General features: G+C 36.6%; 1 protein-coding gene across 1 annotated transcript in view; it reads right to left on the bottom strand.

Moving 5' to 3' along the window:
• Positions 1-17,408, bottom strand: part of LOC121298082 (receptor-type tyrosine-protein phosphatase gamma-like) — a 168,554-nt gene that overhangs the window by 34,185 nt on the left and 116,961 nt on the right. The window contains exons 6-9 of the mRNA XM_041224887.1: positions 12,249-12,315; positions 7,889-8,046; positions 4,178-4,370; positions 465-649 (exon numbers count right to left, since the gene is read on the bottom strand). Coding sequence (XP_041080821.1) covers positions 465-649; positions 4,178-4,370; positions 7,889-8,046; positions 12,249-12,315 — 603 coding nt within the window. The remainder of the gene's footprint in view (positions 1-464; positions 650-4,177; positions 4,371-7,888; positions 8,047-12,248; positions 12,316-17,408) is intronic.

The following is a 17,408-nucleotide window of genomic DNA, read 5'->3' as shown; positions in this document are numbered from 1 at the left end:
AAAAAGTTTCATACCAACTTTCAAACTTAATATATATATTCTCTTGGTTTAGAAATTGTAAAATATGTTGGCATCTGAAAAGTCTTGTACAAGGTTAAATGTGAAAGTAATGAATTTTAAACCAATAAGTGGTGATTGTACAGTATATACATAAAATGGTTTTCATTGTTAAACCGTACTGTCTAAACAACTAATCAAATGCAGTTACATATTATTTTCAGGTCCATTCCACATTGTACTTAACCCTAAAAACAATCATTCGTTGCTCACCAGCACACACATATTGTATTGTGCAACCTTAAATCCAACTGACACAACTTCTATGTCTTTATACCAGAGTTTGCAAACTACACATCAAGTACAATGCGGTAGGGAATGTGTTAGTGTGCTAGTGTGTAACAGACTGAAACGGTACCAAAGCTCCTTTTTGTAGCTGCATTGGATGCATTCCTAGCGATCCTTACCAGGTCCTGGTCACTGTCCTTGGTGAAGGTTTGGTCGTTTGGCTCTTCGTTCTTATTCCAGCTGTAGGAGATCATGAAGTTGATGATGGGAGGGTGGTAGACAGTTTCAGGTCTGTTCCAGCTTACTACTAATGCGGTTTTATTTAATGGCTGCACCTTCATATTGACTGGAGGAGTGCTGCATACTATACAAGAAGAAAAAAACAAAACAGCAATGTCTATTTAGTATGCATACAATTATACACCTATAAAGAATGAACGAACAATAAGCTAGAGCAATGTTTAACCACATACACTGAACATGAACAACTACAAAAATTGAAAGGTTTCAGAAAATGTATGTAAATTCTGAATTAGCACTTGTCATAAGACCACTGTTATAAATAAAAACAAAATCTTTACTGCAATGCAGTATACACTGATTTACTATATTATCCCCATTGCTCAAAATACTGCATCGTTCACATTCAAGCCTGGAGGGTCTTCGTGTGGCTTCCTTGCTTTGCAATGATGTATGCTGTAAACATGTCGATTGTTTTAAAACAACAGACCACTAGATGACACTAGAATACAGAAAGAGGATTCATCAAAGTTTCTCAATGCATCATGGTTCACTAAACATGGCCATTATCCAAGCTTCCTGTAATCTCAAAAGCAGAAGGTGTTTAATCACTGAGCATGCTGGTAAACCAAATAACATTGCTGAAAACTAAACTCTGCTTAATTCAGCAGGAAGCTGAGCCGAAATCCTCCCCTTTTCATTATTCCTGTCTGTTTATACTGCGTTGTTCACACACACCAAGGGAGAAGTGCAGCTGACACGAATGTGTACATCACTTAACTGTTTACAACATGTTCCAGATTTGAACACATTCACTTCATCTAAACCAAAATGTTTCAGTTTCCCTTATATTTTCCCCGAATGGGTTTGGTCTACCTTGTCAACATAGCCATTCACTCCAGCCATGCAGCTCTGATATTGTTTTAGCATCTAGGTTCTGGTGAAGTGTTCATTTCAGTCAGTGCATGTTACAGTCATCAGTATTTTTGTCCTGGTTTTAAGAAGCATGAACCCTTAATTTTGAAGAATGATTCTCTTTTTATACAAAGACTTTTTATACTATTTCTCTCTCTCTCTCTCTCTCTCTCTCTCTCTCTCTCTCTCTCTCTCTCTCTCTCTCTCTCTCTCTCTCAATGCAATTGCGGTTCCTATGTAATTTAGACAGCAGTTTTCATTCTCATTTGTGTATTCTGGTAGCACACTGCAAATCCCAGATGGATTTCTTATCTGGAAGGGGAAAAAAGAAAAGCCGATATGTACCCAATTTTTAGACGTGAGCGATAGACTTTCCATTGCAATCCTGGCAGCCTGAAAAATGGCTGCGGCAGGTGGAGGCATTTTCTGTGATGAAATGCTAAATAATACCCGTCCATCCAGAATGCAGTCGGCTCACTCTGAAAGCTTTTCAGATTGATGGATGGGTAATGGCAAGTTTTATAAAACTAAACATATGGTATATTCATTTGCAAAATCTGCTATTTTCGCAATAGGTTCCAAAGCCCAGTGGTTGTGCTTGGGGGATAAAATGCATTGGCACTGAGTAATAGAACCAGAAGAGAGTCAATTGGAATAATAAAAAAATACACATGGAGAAGAGGGTTCTGTAATCCTTGAGGCTCAAAGATCTAGTAAGAATTTGAAGAGCTGTAAATTAAAACAGAACAACAGTGTCAGATTAATGGCTGGAATTGCAATACAGGAAGGCGAGGTCAGACTCGTGGGGAAACATAATGAGGGAGGCATCACCTGTAGAAGTCCCTTAACTCCCCTTCTGGCCGCTCGCTTGGAAACGCAACAAGATTAATATCAGTAACTGAAAAACAACACCAGCATGCAGGTTAAATAAGGGAAGTGCTTTATTCTCTGAAACAATACAGCACTAACTGTTCTTATAATCTTGCCAAAAGGCATTCCAAAAAGAAGATCAATTTAGAAGTATGCCATCCCGTTTCCTCCCATTCTCATATAATGATTAAGATCCTACTCCTAGTTCAAAACACTGTGTTTCATTAACTTGGGTTTTTAAGACTGACCCGTTATGGTATAATCAACACAGACAACACCACAAAAGCAATTTCACAGTGGAGTTCCAATTTCTCTTGGTCTATTTTTAGAGTTAATATTAATGATACACCCTCTCAGCTCAATTCCATCTCCCCACTTTATCAATGTAAAGAGGAGATTGGGTGTTCACAGCGTACAGTATCACACAATCAATTTTTGATGTCCAAACGAAGAACGATTATTTAGCAGAAGAATCATCTCATAAACTTTTAATTTAGGAATATCAACTTATTTGACAGAAATATCAAGACAATTGTTTCAAAGAAGTCTTTACATTTTAAACATCCGACTGAAATTCTACTAAGAATATACCAATGCTGTCGAGTAATGTACATTAAGATATTTTTTACTAGTTTGTGTATGGTGCCAGGAAAAACACACCAATCTAGAAATTTATAGAGAAAATGACAAAAACACAACTTTAAAATGTTAACACCAATCAGTGTGTAAATAGGATCTACTGGTGCGATGAGCCACAAAGCACAGCCTGATTTTATGACGTCTATAATAAATATCCTGACCTTAATGCTAAACACCCTTGTACGTCTGAGAGCAGCCATATGGCAATGCAGCTCTCTGTAGACCCATCATTATACTGCATGTTTTAAGCCTATTATTTCCTTACACAATTCACAACTCCGTATTTAATTGACAAATGCATACAGACCGACACACTGTTCAAATATAAATGTTCAAAGGTATTTAACTGATTTTTTTGTCTTTTCTTTTAAGGAAAAATAGAACATGGGATTTATTTTGTAGGTCAGGGCAGTGAAAACTACTCAACTCAATGAACAGTCATGGATTTTGCACTCTAGCAGCATCAGTAGAGCTGGGGTCAGCCTGTGCTTTTCAAACTCCAAAGAATCAGTAAAGAACACGACACCTGACACACTGGGTCAGAATTCCAGATGCCATTATCCAAGAAGGGTCATTGCTTTTCAAAGTTATAGTGGCCTCGGAGCACACAAGAAAAATGCTGCAAAAAAAGCAGAGGTCTGAAAAATATAAGTGGATTAACTTTTAGTATGACCCCCCACAGGGCATCACAAATTCCTTAAAGAAAAACTAGATTACAAAGGCCCTCTTTGACCACGCTGAAATCTAGCAAGGCTTCTGTTTGCACTGTCTTCATAACCATTGATTTATAACCTCTATATCTCCCTTTTTATCTATACAGCTATTACAGTTTACACATGGTAGCCTGACACTAATATTCTTACAAGTTTTGCAATGATTGTTAACAACCATAAGAAACTAAACATACAGCATGTTTAGTTCATTTGAATTCGTATGTTAAAATTAATGTCATTGATTATCATTTGACATTAGACGCAGCAATCACTTTTACTCCTGTGTGAAACCGGGTAGTGAGAGAAGTGTTGTCGGTACACTACACTACAGGAAATCCTTTATTATGACCCTGGGAAAAAATCTGTCAGAATATTGGTCTTGAAATTTCTTAAGTGTAAGAAAGTGTATTTCTCCTCTATGTGGTGTCTTTAGACAGCAAAACACTTTACTGTGGGTAAAACCAACATTGAATTGTACTTTTTAAAGCGGCAAACACACAGAAAACCCAGTGTACCTTTTGAGGAATCAGTTCCGTACGGATTCCCCAGGCTGTCGGTCATGTCTTGGATCCAAGCATCTCTGACGGCTGACTTGTACACCACCCTTCCTTCCAGGCTCTGCAGCGGTCGGAAGTTGTTCCTCAAGTACTCCACTGATTTGACATGGTCCTGCTGTTCAGTGGTAAATATGGAATAAAACGCCTCCAGCTGCACCCAGCAATCAGAGGGAAAAGAGAAAGAACATTCATTTCAAAAACAATGTGGTGAACATCCAGGCGGCTGATATGGATATAAAAATGGCAGGAAGTCCTGATGCCAATACTGATAGCCCATTCAGGATACTGGACTGCCCACTGCAGGCTGTGCCAGTGAGCTTATCTGGCAACAATACTCATCCTGCTGCACACAGGGAAACAAGCAACTGGTGCTAAGTTAAATTCAAGAGTTTGACATCTTCATTGCACAGAATGTTGAAATAACATGCATTACTTATTTCAAGTTGATTTTTTTAAGATTCATTTTTTTCCCCTCTAACCAAACTTCTATAGCATAGTTCAGTAAATTATTTTTGCTTAGAAGGCCAAAAACAGATCCTGTAAAACTATTGCAAAGTAAGCAGCATGAGCTAAAGCAATACAACATACAGAGAAAAGAGTAATATCTGAAGCCTAGCTGTTTGTTTCTTAGCAATAAGACCTTTTTGTTAACACTCAAACTTGTTCCTTTTCCTTAAACTGTGCCGTGTCTTTGGCTGTAGAAGAGGCGCAGGGTTGTATACAAATCAGGCTTTAATACAGTACGTGGAGGGTTGCTGGTTTTCCATGTCTTAGTTGCCCTAGTAGGTTTTTATAGGTTTTTGTGGGGTACTTCTAATAATTTGCTAAGCTGGCACAAAATATAAAATATGTATAAGGCATATGTACATAGTTTTATTATGAGAGTTTAGTTTAACAAGCACACATTACAAAAATAATAATAATTTTTTTTTTTTTTTTAAATGCAACAAAATTTATATTTTGTGCAGTATCTTGGTTCTCTGCAATTTCAAACCTGCATTTATTTTTTTAAAGAGCCAAGCATCAAGTCCCCTCAATTGTGTAATGGTTTTCCTGGTCTTGAGCAGTAAGTTTTTCGTCAGTCCTCTGTGAAGGGACACGTGGCAGCTGTTCTAGCACAGTGTGCTCACTCGAGCTCTGCTCTTACTGCTGGTCCTTCAGGGAACACAGGCATTGGAAAGATTAGAACGTTCAACAGCGATGTGCCAAACCCTAGAAAAATAACACTTGACACAAATCATAAAGCTTTAACTCTACAGCAAAGAATGTGAGATTTAAAAAAAACTGCTTGCATTACACAGCAGCATATCAATCACTACAGGTAAATCTTTGTATGTACTGAACGTCTGTAAATCTAACACCACATTTACTGCAAGTCCTTAGAGCATCTATGTCAGTCAAAATAGATCTTCTTCTGTTTACATAAATAGACCTCAATATTTTATTGGAACAACAATTTAGTCCTGCTAGTCCCATGGCATTGGCATTTTTAAGCAGCTGTCCTACAAAACAGTAGCTATTCTGGGCTTAATCTCTGCAACAGTTAATTTCCCTACTTTCTTTGTGCGCACAATTTTTAAATCACTGGCACTAATGCAAACCGTAATCAAACCTGCTAAAAATGTGCTGTAACCGGTACATACAAGATGACTTAATATTTATATTTCAGCGTTGTGATTTCATGCTGAAAAGATCATATTAAAGGTCAAAAAGGATTTGGGATTAAGGGGTTAACAAAGCAAGAACCACCTGTTGTCTGCAATGGTGTTCCAATTGCTTAAAGCCCAGCAGTGGAGAAATGTTGCTGTTAGGCTGCACAGCTGGGTGTACGCTGTCTGTATGTGGTCCAGTGTTATAAACGGGACCACTTTAACAGGACTGACAATACAGAATAGAACAGCACTGATTGATTGTATTAGCAAACCACCCCAAAGCAATGTCAGTTCCAATGACCTACTTGAACTCCTTCCTCTTTCAGTCAAACAGAAGATCAACTTTACCGACGAGCATTGGCATGATATCTACTCTATATATATATATATATATATATATATATATATATAATATATATACAAAGCCTGTGTTCAAGCTGCATCAAGTGTGTAACACTGTCCGATAACCAAATAACTACTCTATTTTTTGCACTCATTGTGAGTAAACAATATCCAGTGTAACACAAACACTGTGTATAACAACCTTGTGTTCACATGTATGTGTGACATTTACACAGTAAATTAATTCAGTTACCAGTACAAGCATACAGAAAAGAAATCTATTCAAAATAAATGCAGACAAACCTAACACACACACCCATTTCGCATTATGTTCGGTACATCTGCGGTACAGTTGTTACTATCTGCCATCTTCTATTCCATCACTCAATATGCTGTGTAATTCAGTCTGCATAGAAATGGTGAATAATTGTGGCCTGATGATGACTCACCATGTAATCTAATCAAGTTTCATTGTTCCACACAAAGTTTAGTGTCTTGCCTGTCATTGAACCAGCACTGAAGTACTTGAAATGTGTAGTGCTCAGGTACTCAGTGTTTTATTTAAAAATGCACCCCCTCATTTTCCACTCCAACTATCTGAACTTCGTAATTTTCACACTCATAATAAATCTGATCCAACTATTTGCCTATTCAGTGGATTCAGGTGCACTGATCAAGGAACCTCCCACTGGCAACACATGCAACAAAGTAATAATGACCTTTTTAACATATATGTATGTCATTGTTGGCATTTCGTCACAAATTATAATACATTTTAATAGTTTTTGTAAAAAATAAAAAAATAAAAAAAACAGTTCTCTTGGCTAGCTAAAGAAAAAAGGGCTGAAGGCTACTGTAATTAAATCAGTCATGAAAAAAGACATAATATAATAGTCAAGGCATAATCAAAAGAGTTGTATTCACGACTGGAATTATTTTAATCAGCATCTCTTACTCTTAAAGTTTAGTGATACAAAATTATACATAATTCATGAAATATATTAACTATGTGCCTTATTAGAAGGCTCTCAAGTCTATTTTCATTTTAGATTTTGATATGTTTTGATTGAACATTTATCAGGAAAACATAATATCATTTCCATTTATAGGGCTCTCTGGAATCTATTAAAAACACAGCAGATGTTATGAAATTATTTCTTGTCAATCTTCACATAAAGGCAGTTGAGTAAGAAAAAAAAACACTTTTTATTGTTTTGAATAATAAAAAAAATCCTCAGGCATCAACATTATCATGATAATTACCGGCACGTAATAATTCAATAAAAGTAAGAAGAAAAAGTATCAGTACTTTGTCTGAGAATGCAGTGCTTCATAGTTATTATCAGTACACGTATTACTTGGGGTGGGGGGTGGGGGGGAGTGTAGTATTCTAGGGTCAACTTACTTTTAGCTTAGGTTGCCCAATTGTTGGAAATTAAAAAGGATTGTAATATAAAAAAAAGGACAATAACAAAACGTAAAGTGCATCTGTGTTTGTTAACCACAGTGCAGTAGGAACAGTGTGCCCAACAGCAACCTGCCCTCTCTATAGCCTTTTATCCTTTGACATTCTTTCAGCAAGAGTCTGAAACACTGCCAGTAATGTAAAGCAAAGGAGCAATTCTAGAATGAAAACCATGTGCAGGTAGGATTCCTGTTGGCAGTTCAAGCTTACCTGCTGATAAGAGACAAAGACAGGCCTGCTGAAGACTATCCACTCCACAATCTCACTACAAGGCGGGGTTGTCAGGGAACCAGTGTAGCGGTAATAGCTTCCGAGTGAGGTTGGCAGCAAGTCTCTCAGCACAAAAGGATCCAAAAATGTTTCCTTCTCTGTGGGACAAGAAGCACAAGATACAAAGTCAATGAACAGGCCAAGACGTATTAGTATTTAAACCAGGTAGGAACATGTACTGAATGGCGTTTTCATACTGCAAGCATATCAGAAAGACACAATTTCCCACATGGTCCAAGGCCAAGCCTTTCTTACATATTGATGAAGCTTTTTGCATATATAAGATTCATTACATTTTTAATGTCCTTGCCTCTTTTATAAATTTGTTTATGTCTATAATTACAATACTATTTATAAAAGGTATTAGATGTACATATGAAGAAGGTTTTTTTTATTTATGTGATAGGCTAGTAACCTGAACAACATGATCACATCAAAGCTCCCTTTTTAAATCTTAAGTTAGTATTCAGTGTTTTTTAGAAAGGTTATCTTTTTTATAGCTAATTGATGCCCTGTTATAATTGGTGGTGATTTGGATAGATGGTGTGCACAGGTTGCTTGATACATGCTTACATTGTCTCTTCAGAAATCATCCAGTTGTGATTATGATCTTCAATCAAACCCTATATAAAAGCCCCAGGGTGAATCTCCTCGTGTAAATATGCAACACACACAGTAATAAAGACAAACATATTAAAATATTTGTTATGTTATAATCTGTCTTCGATCAGAACATGAACATTTCCATTCATTTTCTGATAAATTTAAATCATCCCCATCTCCAACAATCAAAGCACAAGAACACTGGCAAGACACACACGTAATTCAAACCATTGTAAATACATACTGAACAAGGACATTACATTCAAAGACTTTAAAGAAACAGTTCACTTTTGGTTCAGTAAGTGAATCTGACCATTTCCCCGCCCCCACCATAATGAACTGCATTATTAGCTTTTAATAATGAATTGCTAAATCATGCATATGGTGGCTGAACAGACCAAATTGAGGTAATGAAGAATACACAAATAATATTAAAAGTACACTTTATAACCTTTTTTTCAAAATATCCCATGTGTTTGTGAAAAAGAAAAAAAAATAACACCAGTTGGCTTGACGTGGTTTGAACACAACATTTTAAATATAGCAAGTGTAATAGAGTCATACTTTCAGTTTAGCAAATTACATACTGTTAAATGTACTAGACCCCCATATTTTATGTGGGATTAAAAGCTGGTAATCATTCAAGAATGAAGACACACCCATCTCTTACAACACCTTACAGGCTTGTTATGTTGAATGGCTGCTGTGATGGCTTCTCACTGTGGTCTTCCACCCTATTGCTGGTGCTGTAGCAGACATTTTTACAGTACATTATCCTCACTACACCGAATTAGGGGCGCTTTGTTCCTGTGAATGCACACAGTCAATAGTCACAATTGCTTGTATTTATATAAAAGTAATGCTCAAGGAAAGATACAAGCATAAAAGCATCTATAGTGTGATGGATATAGCTTGCCATCAAACAACCAGCAGAGTCAAGCTTTTCTGAAAGAAGATACAGCAATCATCATATTGCCACATGAACCATCTACTGAGCAAGGTATGGAATTAATGTCTCTTTATAGCCCTCATGAAAATGAGCAATGGACACCTATCAGAAAAAGAAAATTAAATAAGTGCAGCCTGTTATTCACTGCTGATACCTTAAATCAAGTTTGTGCGAAACCCAGTAAATAAACATGTTATGAGGTTATTGAACAAAAACGTACTATATGCAGGCCATTTTTTTAGGTTACCAATATTTAAAGTGTCATGAAAATCTTTGCAGTACTGAATACTGGCATAGAAACTGTTGTCGAAGTCAAAGAAGGATGTGGAATTCTAAAGCAGACATTCGTATGATGGATAGTTCACGTTAAAAATGCCATGTACCATAAACACAGATGCAGAGTTTGCCGAGTGTTGCCCCTGAGTCTGGGAATGTTAGGAACTGCTAAATGATTCTGGGATATTTGAAAAATATGGGCCTAATTATTTAAATATACATTTCAGGCTACATAACTAGGATTTAGCTTTTAAACCACATGCATATTATTTCAAATTGTGCATTAATAATTGTCTCAAAAGTCCCATTGTAGTTTACAAAAAATCTTTACAGTTTATATAGAACAATACAGATTGAAATGCCCTCTGCAAATCAGGGTCTGCCAGGAAATACTGAATGCATTTTTTTTTTTTAAAGAGAAAACCCAGGACAAGAATTAAAAACAAATATTTTTTACAATGCCAGGGGCAAGGTAATGGCAAAGATATAGATACTTGGTTTCATAAAACAACAAAATACATGCCAAAAGCTGAACTATGCTTTATTAGTGTGCTGAGTTATCGTTCCAGGACTACAGGCTAAAGCAGGTAGGCCTCCAGCAGTGTTTATTTTTTTGTTTTCTTAGACAAAGAGATTATTTTAATTGCACTTATACATTCACTATAAGGGATGGCTAGGAAATGGAAATGTGGTCACAAGGCCCAACAAGTGATGTTGTAATGGGATTTTTACAAGGGTCTGGCCAATGACCACAGCTTGTCCAAGCCACTTTATATCCACACTATACTGACCGATTCAGAGCCAGTACTTCACAAATTTCAAGAAACTACACTGCACTTTAATGCTTAGTAAACAGCTTTAAACATCTTTATCTACGTTTCAAAATCCATGCAGGCAGCACTATGCCTGCTGCGTAGGTGACCATCTCTTTCTTTGTGTCGCTGTGGAATTCATTTTACACACAACTGTTCAGATGCATATTTCAATGAGCCCCTTTTTTGTTTTCAAAAGGTACATTTCTCTAACAAACTTCTTAAAGAAAATATTTACTTTTCTTTTACTAAAACACCCCATAGCTCACTTTTTGCAGGATTTATCCTGTATCACAGCTGCAACATTAAACGCCCCTAAACCAGAACAATTAATCCAAAAAGCCATGTATTTTCATCAAAGACTGTCGACTGCTGTTAAGTTTCCAGTCAGGAGAAGACATGCTTGTTAGATATAGTTGTATTAGTGAAAAGCAAAGAGCATATACTGAACATTGAAGATATATTCACACAATTAACATTTTAACATACACCACTGAGGTTAGCCTTCAAACAGATATTACCCAAGCTACTGCAATGTCATGAATCCAATCCATTAATGCTTAAGTTCCAGTTCACAGTTTCTGTCCAACACTGTTCAATATGGCTAGTCCTACAGGCAGGAAGTGATGATACAAAAGGAACATATGCACAGGAGAGTAACACAATACACAATTTTTGTTCAGCAAGCAAGTGTGTGTCTCTATTTGTCTGTGCATCGATCTACTACAACTACCAAAAACAGAATGCCTAAAACAAAAAAAAGTACAGATTTAAGCAGCACACCAAGGCCAGAGCTTCACAACATCACCTTTAAACATAGTGAATCAGGAAATATTATATAACTTCATACCAGGCAGCTTGAACAATCACAGCCAATGCAAATTGAAAATTCCTGATGAGTTTTTCATCTGGGGTTTTTAACAGCTTTAGCAAACCAATCCACCCTCTTGAGGAAAAAAACAACAACAACGAAAAAAAAAAACCTTTTTGTCTTCGACATATTGTGCCAACTGTCTCCATGGCTTGTTATTATTGAATCAATGAGAGCAAGCAGCAGGTAGAGAAACATGTACAAAACATAGGCTTGATATACAGATATATCAATCATGAATGAGTCTGCGTTGTGTTGGGCCTTGCAAATATAATACATTTAAAATATTCATTAGTTCATTCATTAGGTATGGCATACAAGCAACAATATCTGTATATGAAAACATCTTATTAAAAAAATCTCAGTCGTTTTGAGCTAAACTGTTCTGAGCCTGCTGAAGCAACAAAAAAGGCAAGGGCTTTGTCAGCTCAATGGATTAGCAAGGAGATATAAAGCCTTTCAGCGCAGGGTCGCCAGTTCAGTTTCATCCTATTTCAGTAGTAACTGAAAATCATTTCTGTCAGCATCAGTCAAATAAAACTCTGGTGGTCTCTGGAAAAACTACCATCACAAGTAGCATGGACACGACAGTCCTTCTGCACACCAAAGTAATAGGTGGGGATGAAGCTTGAGCATTGCTTTCAGCAGCAAGTGAGTGTGTGTAGGTAAAAGGTTATGTAGCAGCTGCCTTGTTGTACCTGTGATAAGAATAAACAGTGGGCTGCAGGATCCGGGACTGTCCAAACAGTTTTATATATTTTACTCCAAAATGAGAAGTAGTTTACTCACCGTGATGAACCACCCCTTTCAGCCCATGGATAATGGGGTCCACTGCTGGGTTGTCCTTCAGCCCAACCTACATGCAACAATACAAGCCTGGTTTAATCTTTGTCAAGGTGTAGATGCTCTCAAACCAAAACTCCACGGTTGAAAAAAGACCTTAGTTGGTAAGCCTGATAAATAATGATCTAAGCATAAACAGCAAATCAAAAATGATGCAAACCCCACATTACAGGATACTTAAAAGGTAAGACATGAGATACAATGAAAAAGTAGATGGTACTTAAAACAGAGACCTGTGCAGTATAACATACATGTTTAATAGAAATGAGAGTATAATTGCGGTCAATAAGCAGCAAGGGTAAAAAGCAAGGGAGGTAGGGTCATACTTAGGGGTCTACCTAAAATCGCGATTTCACCGCGAAATTCACCTCTTTTAGGGGCTAATGCATACTGGACAAGTACAGAGAAAAAGAAAAAAAAAAACCTTGTTTAAATAAACTACTGCACAACGCAAGTTGTTTTTTATTCCTTTGCCGTGCTGTGTGCATTGCACTTAGGCAAAAAAAAAACGTCCTTAGACAAATAACATTAACAAAAACTAAAAATACTCCAAAGCGGTTAACTTTGACCTGTACTGTACAGCAAGAAGTGGGACAAAGTCAGTGCTGCTTTGTTTTTATTTAGGTTGAAAAAACTAGTTTTCAGCACTGGAGGTAAAATACCAGAAATGGACGACAAAGCAAAAAAAGCAAAGTATATTTCGGCTGAAGATTGTGTCAAGATATTTCCTAAAGAAACTGTACATGCAGATGGGGGTAATTGTTTTGCACATCTTGTAATGTAGCTTTTTAGAAAATATGATAGCTATTTAGCTTCAGAATCACACATTAAACAAAAGGCTACTACAGAGGCTGCTGAGCAGAACGTAAAATGAAACAGCTTTCAGAAAACAAGATGGAAAGTCAGCGCAGACAAAAAGTATTCCTGTCAGTTGTAGCCAAGTTAAATCAGTACGAGAGCAGGTATGACCTAGCACAGCCACCTCACTTCAAACAACCTGCTGCTTGCTTTTTAAACGCAATTAGAATTTTAGACCCGAACATGCATGTTTTCTTTGTTTTGACTCTGTACTAATAAATCAATTATTGGATGGGACACACAACATGCCAACAAAAGTGCTGCATATATTGCCTTTATTAAAGCATGCTAGATCCCCTTGGGTAACCAAGTTTTGGGACTGCTTCTAATCAATTTCCACATCTGTATAACATGGCAAAGCTTTGCCTTACACTTCCAACCAACTCAGGTGATGCAGAACTTGTAGTCTCAATGTATGGGCAGGTCCACACCAGACAGAGTATGTCGGCAGCAACTGCAGGGGGATGCTGCATGCTTGCCATTAACAAATTACAGCACTGTTTTAGTAAGGAAGCACCACTATTTTTAGGCTTTTATAGTGCTCTGAAATATTGTCTACTTAGGGTTATTTAATGTTTAAAGAGGTCCATGAAATCCTAATTTTATTCCATAACTTACCTGCAAAATACACGCAAAATTACCGCGACCCCTAGTCATACTATAAACAGCTGTAAGTAAATAAAACAGAAAATACACGTGGAAATTTCACTTCTACTATAGCAAAATATAAAGCTACACACGTTTTATCACAAGCTAAATGTTATCATGCATTATGATGCAGTATTTTTTTTTCCCCCACTGTCCAGTTGTCTTCTTATTATGTTTTCAGTCTTTCTGGGTGGTATTTATTGCAACATTTCTGACTCTTAAAACGTTACAATGCTTGACCCTCAGTATTAGAAGTTAATACGTCACACAAAGGTTGTCTCTTGCACCACGGTCCCTGAATAATGTGTGCAGGCCTACAGGCGCTGTGTCACGGTGAGACTATTTATTCAAAACTAAAGTGCAGTTGGAGAAAGCTGCGTCAGTAGCATTAAAGAATAATGAAGCATCACTATGAACAGAACAGTTGACGTGGCTGGTGCTTGGGTTTAGCAGAGGTAAAACAGTTTGCATTTGGTTAAGTTTGCATGAAGTGAACAGGGTGATCCATTTTACAAAAGGGTTTTGTTTTGTAGGTATTAGGTATGGTGTTTTCTGTACTGGAAGTAGAGTACTAGAATTTTGGCAAACATTTCACTGTGATTGGTTGATTTCTGACATGTGATTTATAATTCTGTGCAACTGGCAATCACAGCTGTGCACACGATGTCGATGGCCATTACTTCTATAAAAACACCATTATTTAATTATTGAAAAATATCTTAATTTAACTATAAGGAATTATAATAATTTAAAAAATCCATCACTTTTGACATCAAATTGTTCAGCCTATTTACCAAGATTTTATGAAGGTGAATGCTCCCTATATCCTGCAGATGTAGTAAATGCAAAAAATAAATGTCATAAAAAAAACTCCTGTTGGGGGACGGGGGGGACGGACCACAACACATAATTCCTTGTTAAAGGATAAATTTGGTAAAAAAAAAAAAACACGCAGAGAACACCAAAGCCTCCAATAATAAGGTTTTAAAAAAGCTGGAAAATGCGCACTTGACAAAGAGTTGCTTTAAGATAATTAATATGCCTCAGTAAGGCAAAGGTAATATTTTAACAAAGACATTTTGGGGAAAAAATATTCAGTCGTTCCAATAAAAAAAAATCATTCCAATAAAAAAAAAAACTGTTATTATTATTATTATTATTATTATTATAGTCACACAAAAAATATACAATTTACTGTATAAGTAGGTTAGACTACAGTAACATTTCAGTTAAACTTCTAAACACATTTGAATAAATAAATAAATAAATAAATCGAAGCAGCAGCGAAGAAAAAATATGTTTTCCCTGAACGACTGAATAACCCACTTTAGTGCCACCTTGAAAAGCAACAACAAAAGTTTGAAAAAAAAGACCCAAGAGGACATCCTTTGATTATGGACAAACTGAGCAGTTCAATAAGAGTATTTAAAATGGCAGAGGCAGACACACCAGTACAGCGACAGCCATGCAATGCTGTGATAGACAGAACACACAACAGCTACCAGAACAAAATGAGAGATGTTAAACTCAAACCACTTGGCGATGCCACAGCGCATGTCACTCTCCAGTACAAAAATAACTATCTCCTCTGAACTGGGAATCAGCTTATTTTAAAATCAGTTTGCCAGATGTGGCTGCCTTAACCCAATCTAGCTAGAACAACACTTTAGCAAGGGAATGTTGTCTCATTATAAAAGGTCTGCCTTATAAAGCACATCTTTTGTGAACATCAATAGGGCAAAATTAGTACACTCTCTTCATTTGCAAACACAATCCTGAATGAGCCAGTGCACCTGTTGCAACTGCTTGAGGAATTGGGTTTCAGTCCCTAGATATCTTTATCCAAATGATAATATCTGTTCCTGCTCAGAGAAGCTTTTCTTATTTCTTGATTGAATTGTCACTTATATTTATGCATGTTCAGTTTAAAACTGACTACAGTAGTTCAAGGGGAGAAAGAAGTCCTTTCTGTAATAAGAAAAGATATCACGATAGAGTGTACGGTAATGACATACTGGGGTCTGTTTTAATGATCTAAGCAGGAATAGGTATTTTTCCATCTGCCCAGAATTCATAAAGCATGCTTCATATCTAATGTCTCATTACTTTTTATTTGATATTTGGTTAATACGGTCAATTAACTAACAGTTTAAGTGGCAGTATTTAGATTTACCTCTGTTAAAACCATTCTAATACAGTTGGTCTCACTGTGCTCAACAGTTTTAAGTCCTGCATCAGTGTAACAGATCATAATGCTCTCGGAATAAGGTTCCACAGCATAATAAACTGTTTTTACATTCCATGTATAAAAAGGTTTAGATTAACCTACACCTCTTCAGCCATACACTTCACGCAAAGAATATTAAGGGCAATAACCCCAAAATGTACCATATTCAACAATAATTTGCAATATGTGAAAGAATACAGTGACTGGGCTGTATTTTTAAATATCCACAAAATAATCTAGATTAACCAAGACTGATTTAAAGCAGTTCTATCCAAGACTAAAATAAATGCACTGTTTATGTTGTGAGTGTATTAGTTGCTTTTCTTGCAGAACTTCACTATAAATTGCCTTGTCTTGTAGTATGAATACTTGGTTTGTCTCCCAGATGTCCATAATAATGTTCTTGCACAAGCACATACAAACTGGGTGTTGAAGATATCTTCATTAAAACCCTTCATGAAAACCCTTTGGCAGAATGTGTTTGTGTTGCATATAGCACATTATCCAGCTATGGCAACATCTTACCGAGCACTTACAGAATTGGGTGGCGAGGCTATTGTACCATAAATCTATACTGTATACATTTTCATTCAACTTGGACTTGGGCAATCAGTAAAACCGAGAAATGGCCAATTTTCAGCTAAACAGAATAAACAAATGGGTGAATATTATTAAAATATGTAAAGGAAGCAGACATCAGTTTTATTTATTCTATAGATAGTGACACAAAGCAGTTCCTTTTTTATTTTCCAGAAGACACTGGACTGCTAAAAAAGAAAAAAGGAAAAAAAAAACCACAAATGCATTACATTTGCTTGACGTGTGGATTTTTCTTCAATTTTCCATGCAGTGCCTCCAAAAATGGTTGACAGAGATACGCACAAGTTGGCCAATTTGGCAGTAAAAGGTTTGGCTGAGTAAAGCAGTAAGGCATATTATTACAAAGGGCAAATGAACAAAGTGCACGGCTGAAAGGAACCAGTCAGACTTAGTCACAAGCTATCTGGATCAGTAGAAATTTGTAGAAATAGATATGAAACATACTCAGCTGTGGAGGCCTAATTGAGTTGCCTCACATGATTTATTTGTTATGCAAATCTAATAATCCAGGAAGGTTCGTCAGGTGGCATGTTTTTATGTTTTTGTTTCTCTGTTACCAATGTGTGAATCCTATAAATCACACATTAAATGTCAGTCACATGCAAAAATTGGATCTTTGGATTTGTAGAATGCATATAACGGAAACAAATGTTGTTGAAGAATCCTGGGCTGAGGTCTTTCTGAACCAGATGCTGTACCACTTGAAATGGAGAGTTCACATCAACAGGTAAAAGACGAGCAACTCAAGGTTATTTCTCCGGCCATGTAGGCGC

Source organism: Polyodon spathula, chromosome 23, assembly GCF_017654505.1.
Source record: "Polyodon spathula isolate WHYD16114869_AA chromosome 23, ASM1765450v1, whole genome shotgun sequence".
Classification (NCBI taxonomy): domain Eukaryota; kingdom Metazoa; phylum Chordata; class Actinopteri; order Acipenseriformes; family Polyodontidae; genus Polyodon; species Polyodon spathula.
This window is presented reverse-complemented; position numbering and strand designations above follow the sequence as displayed.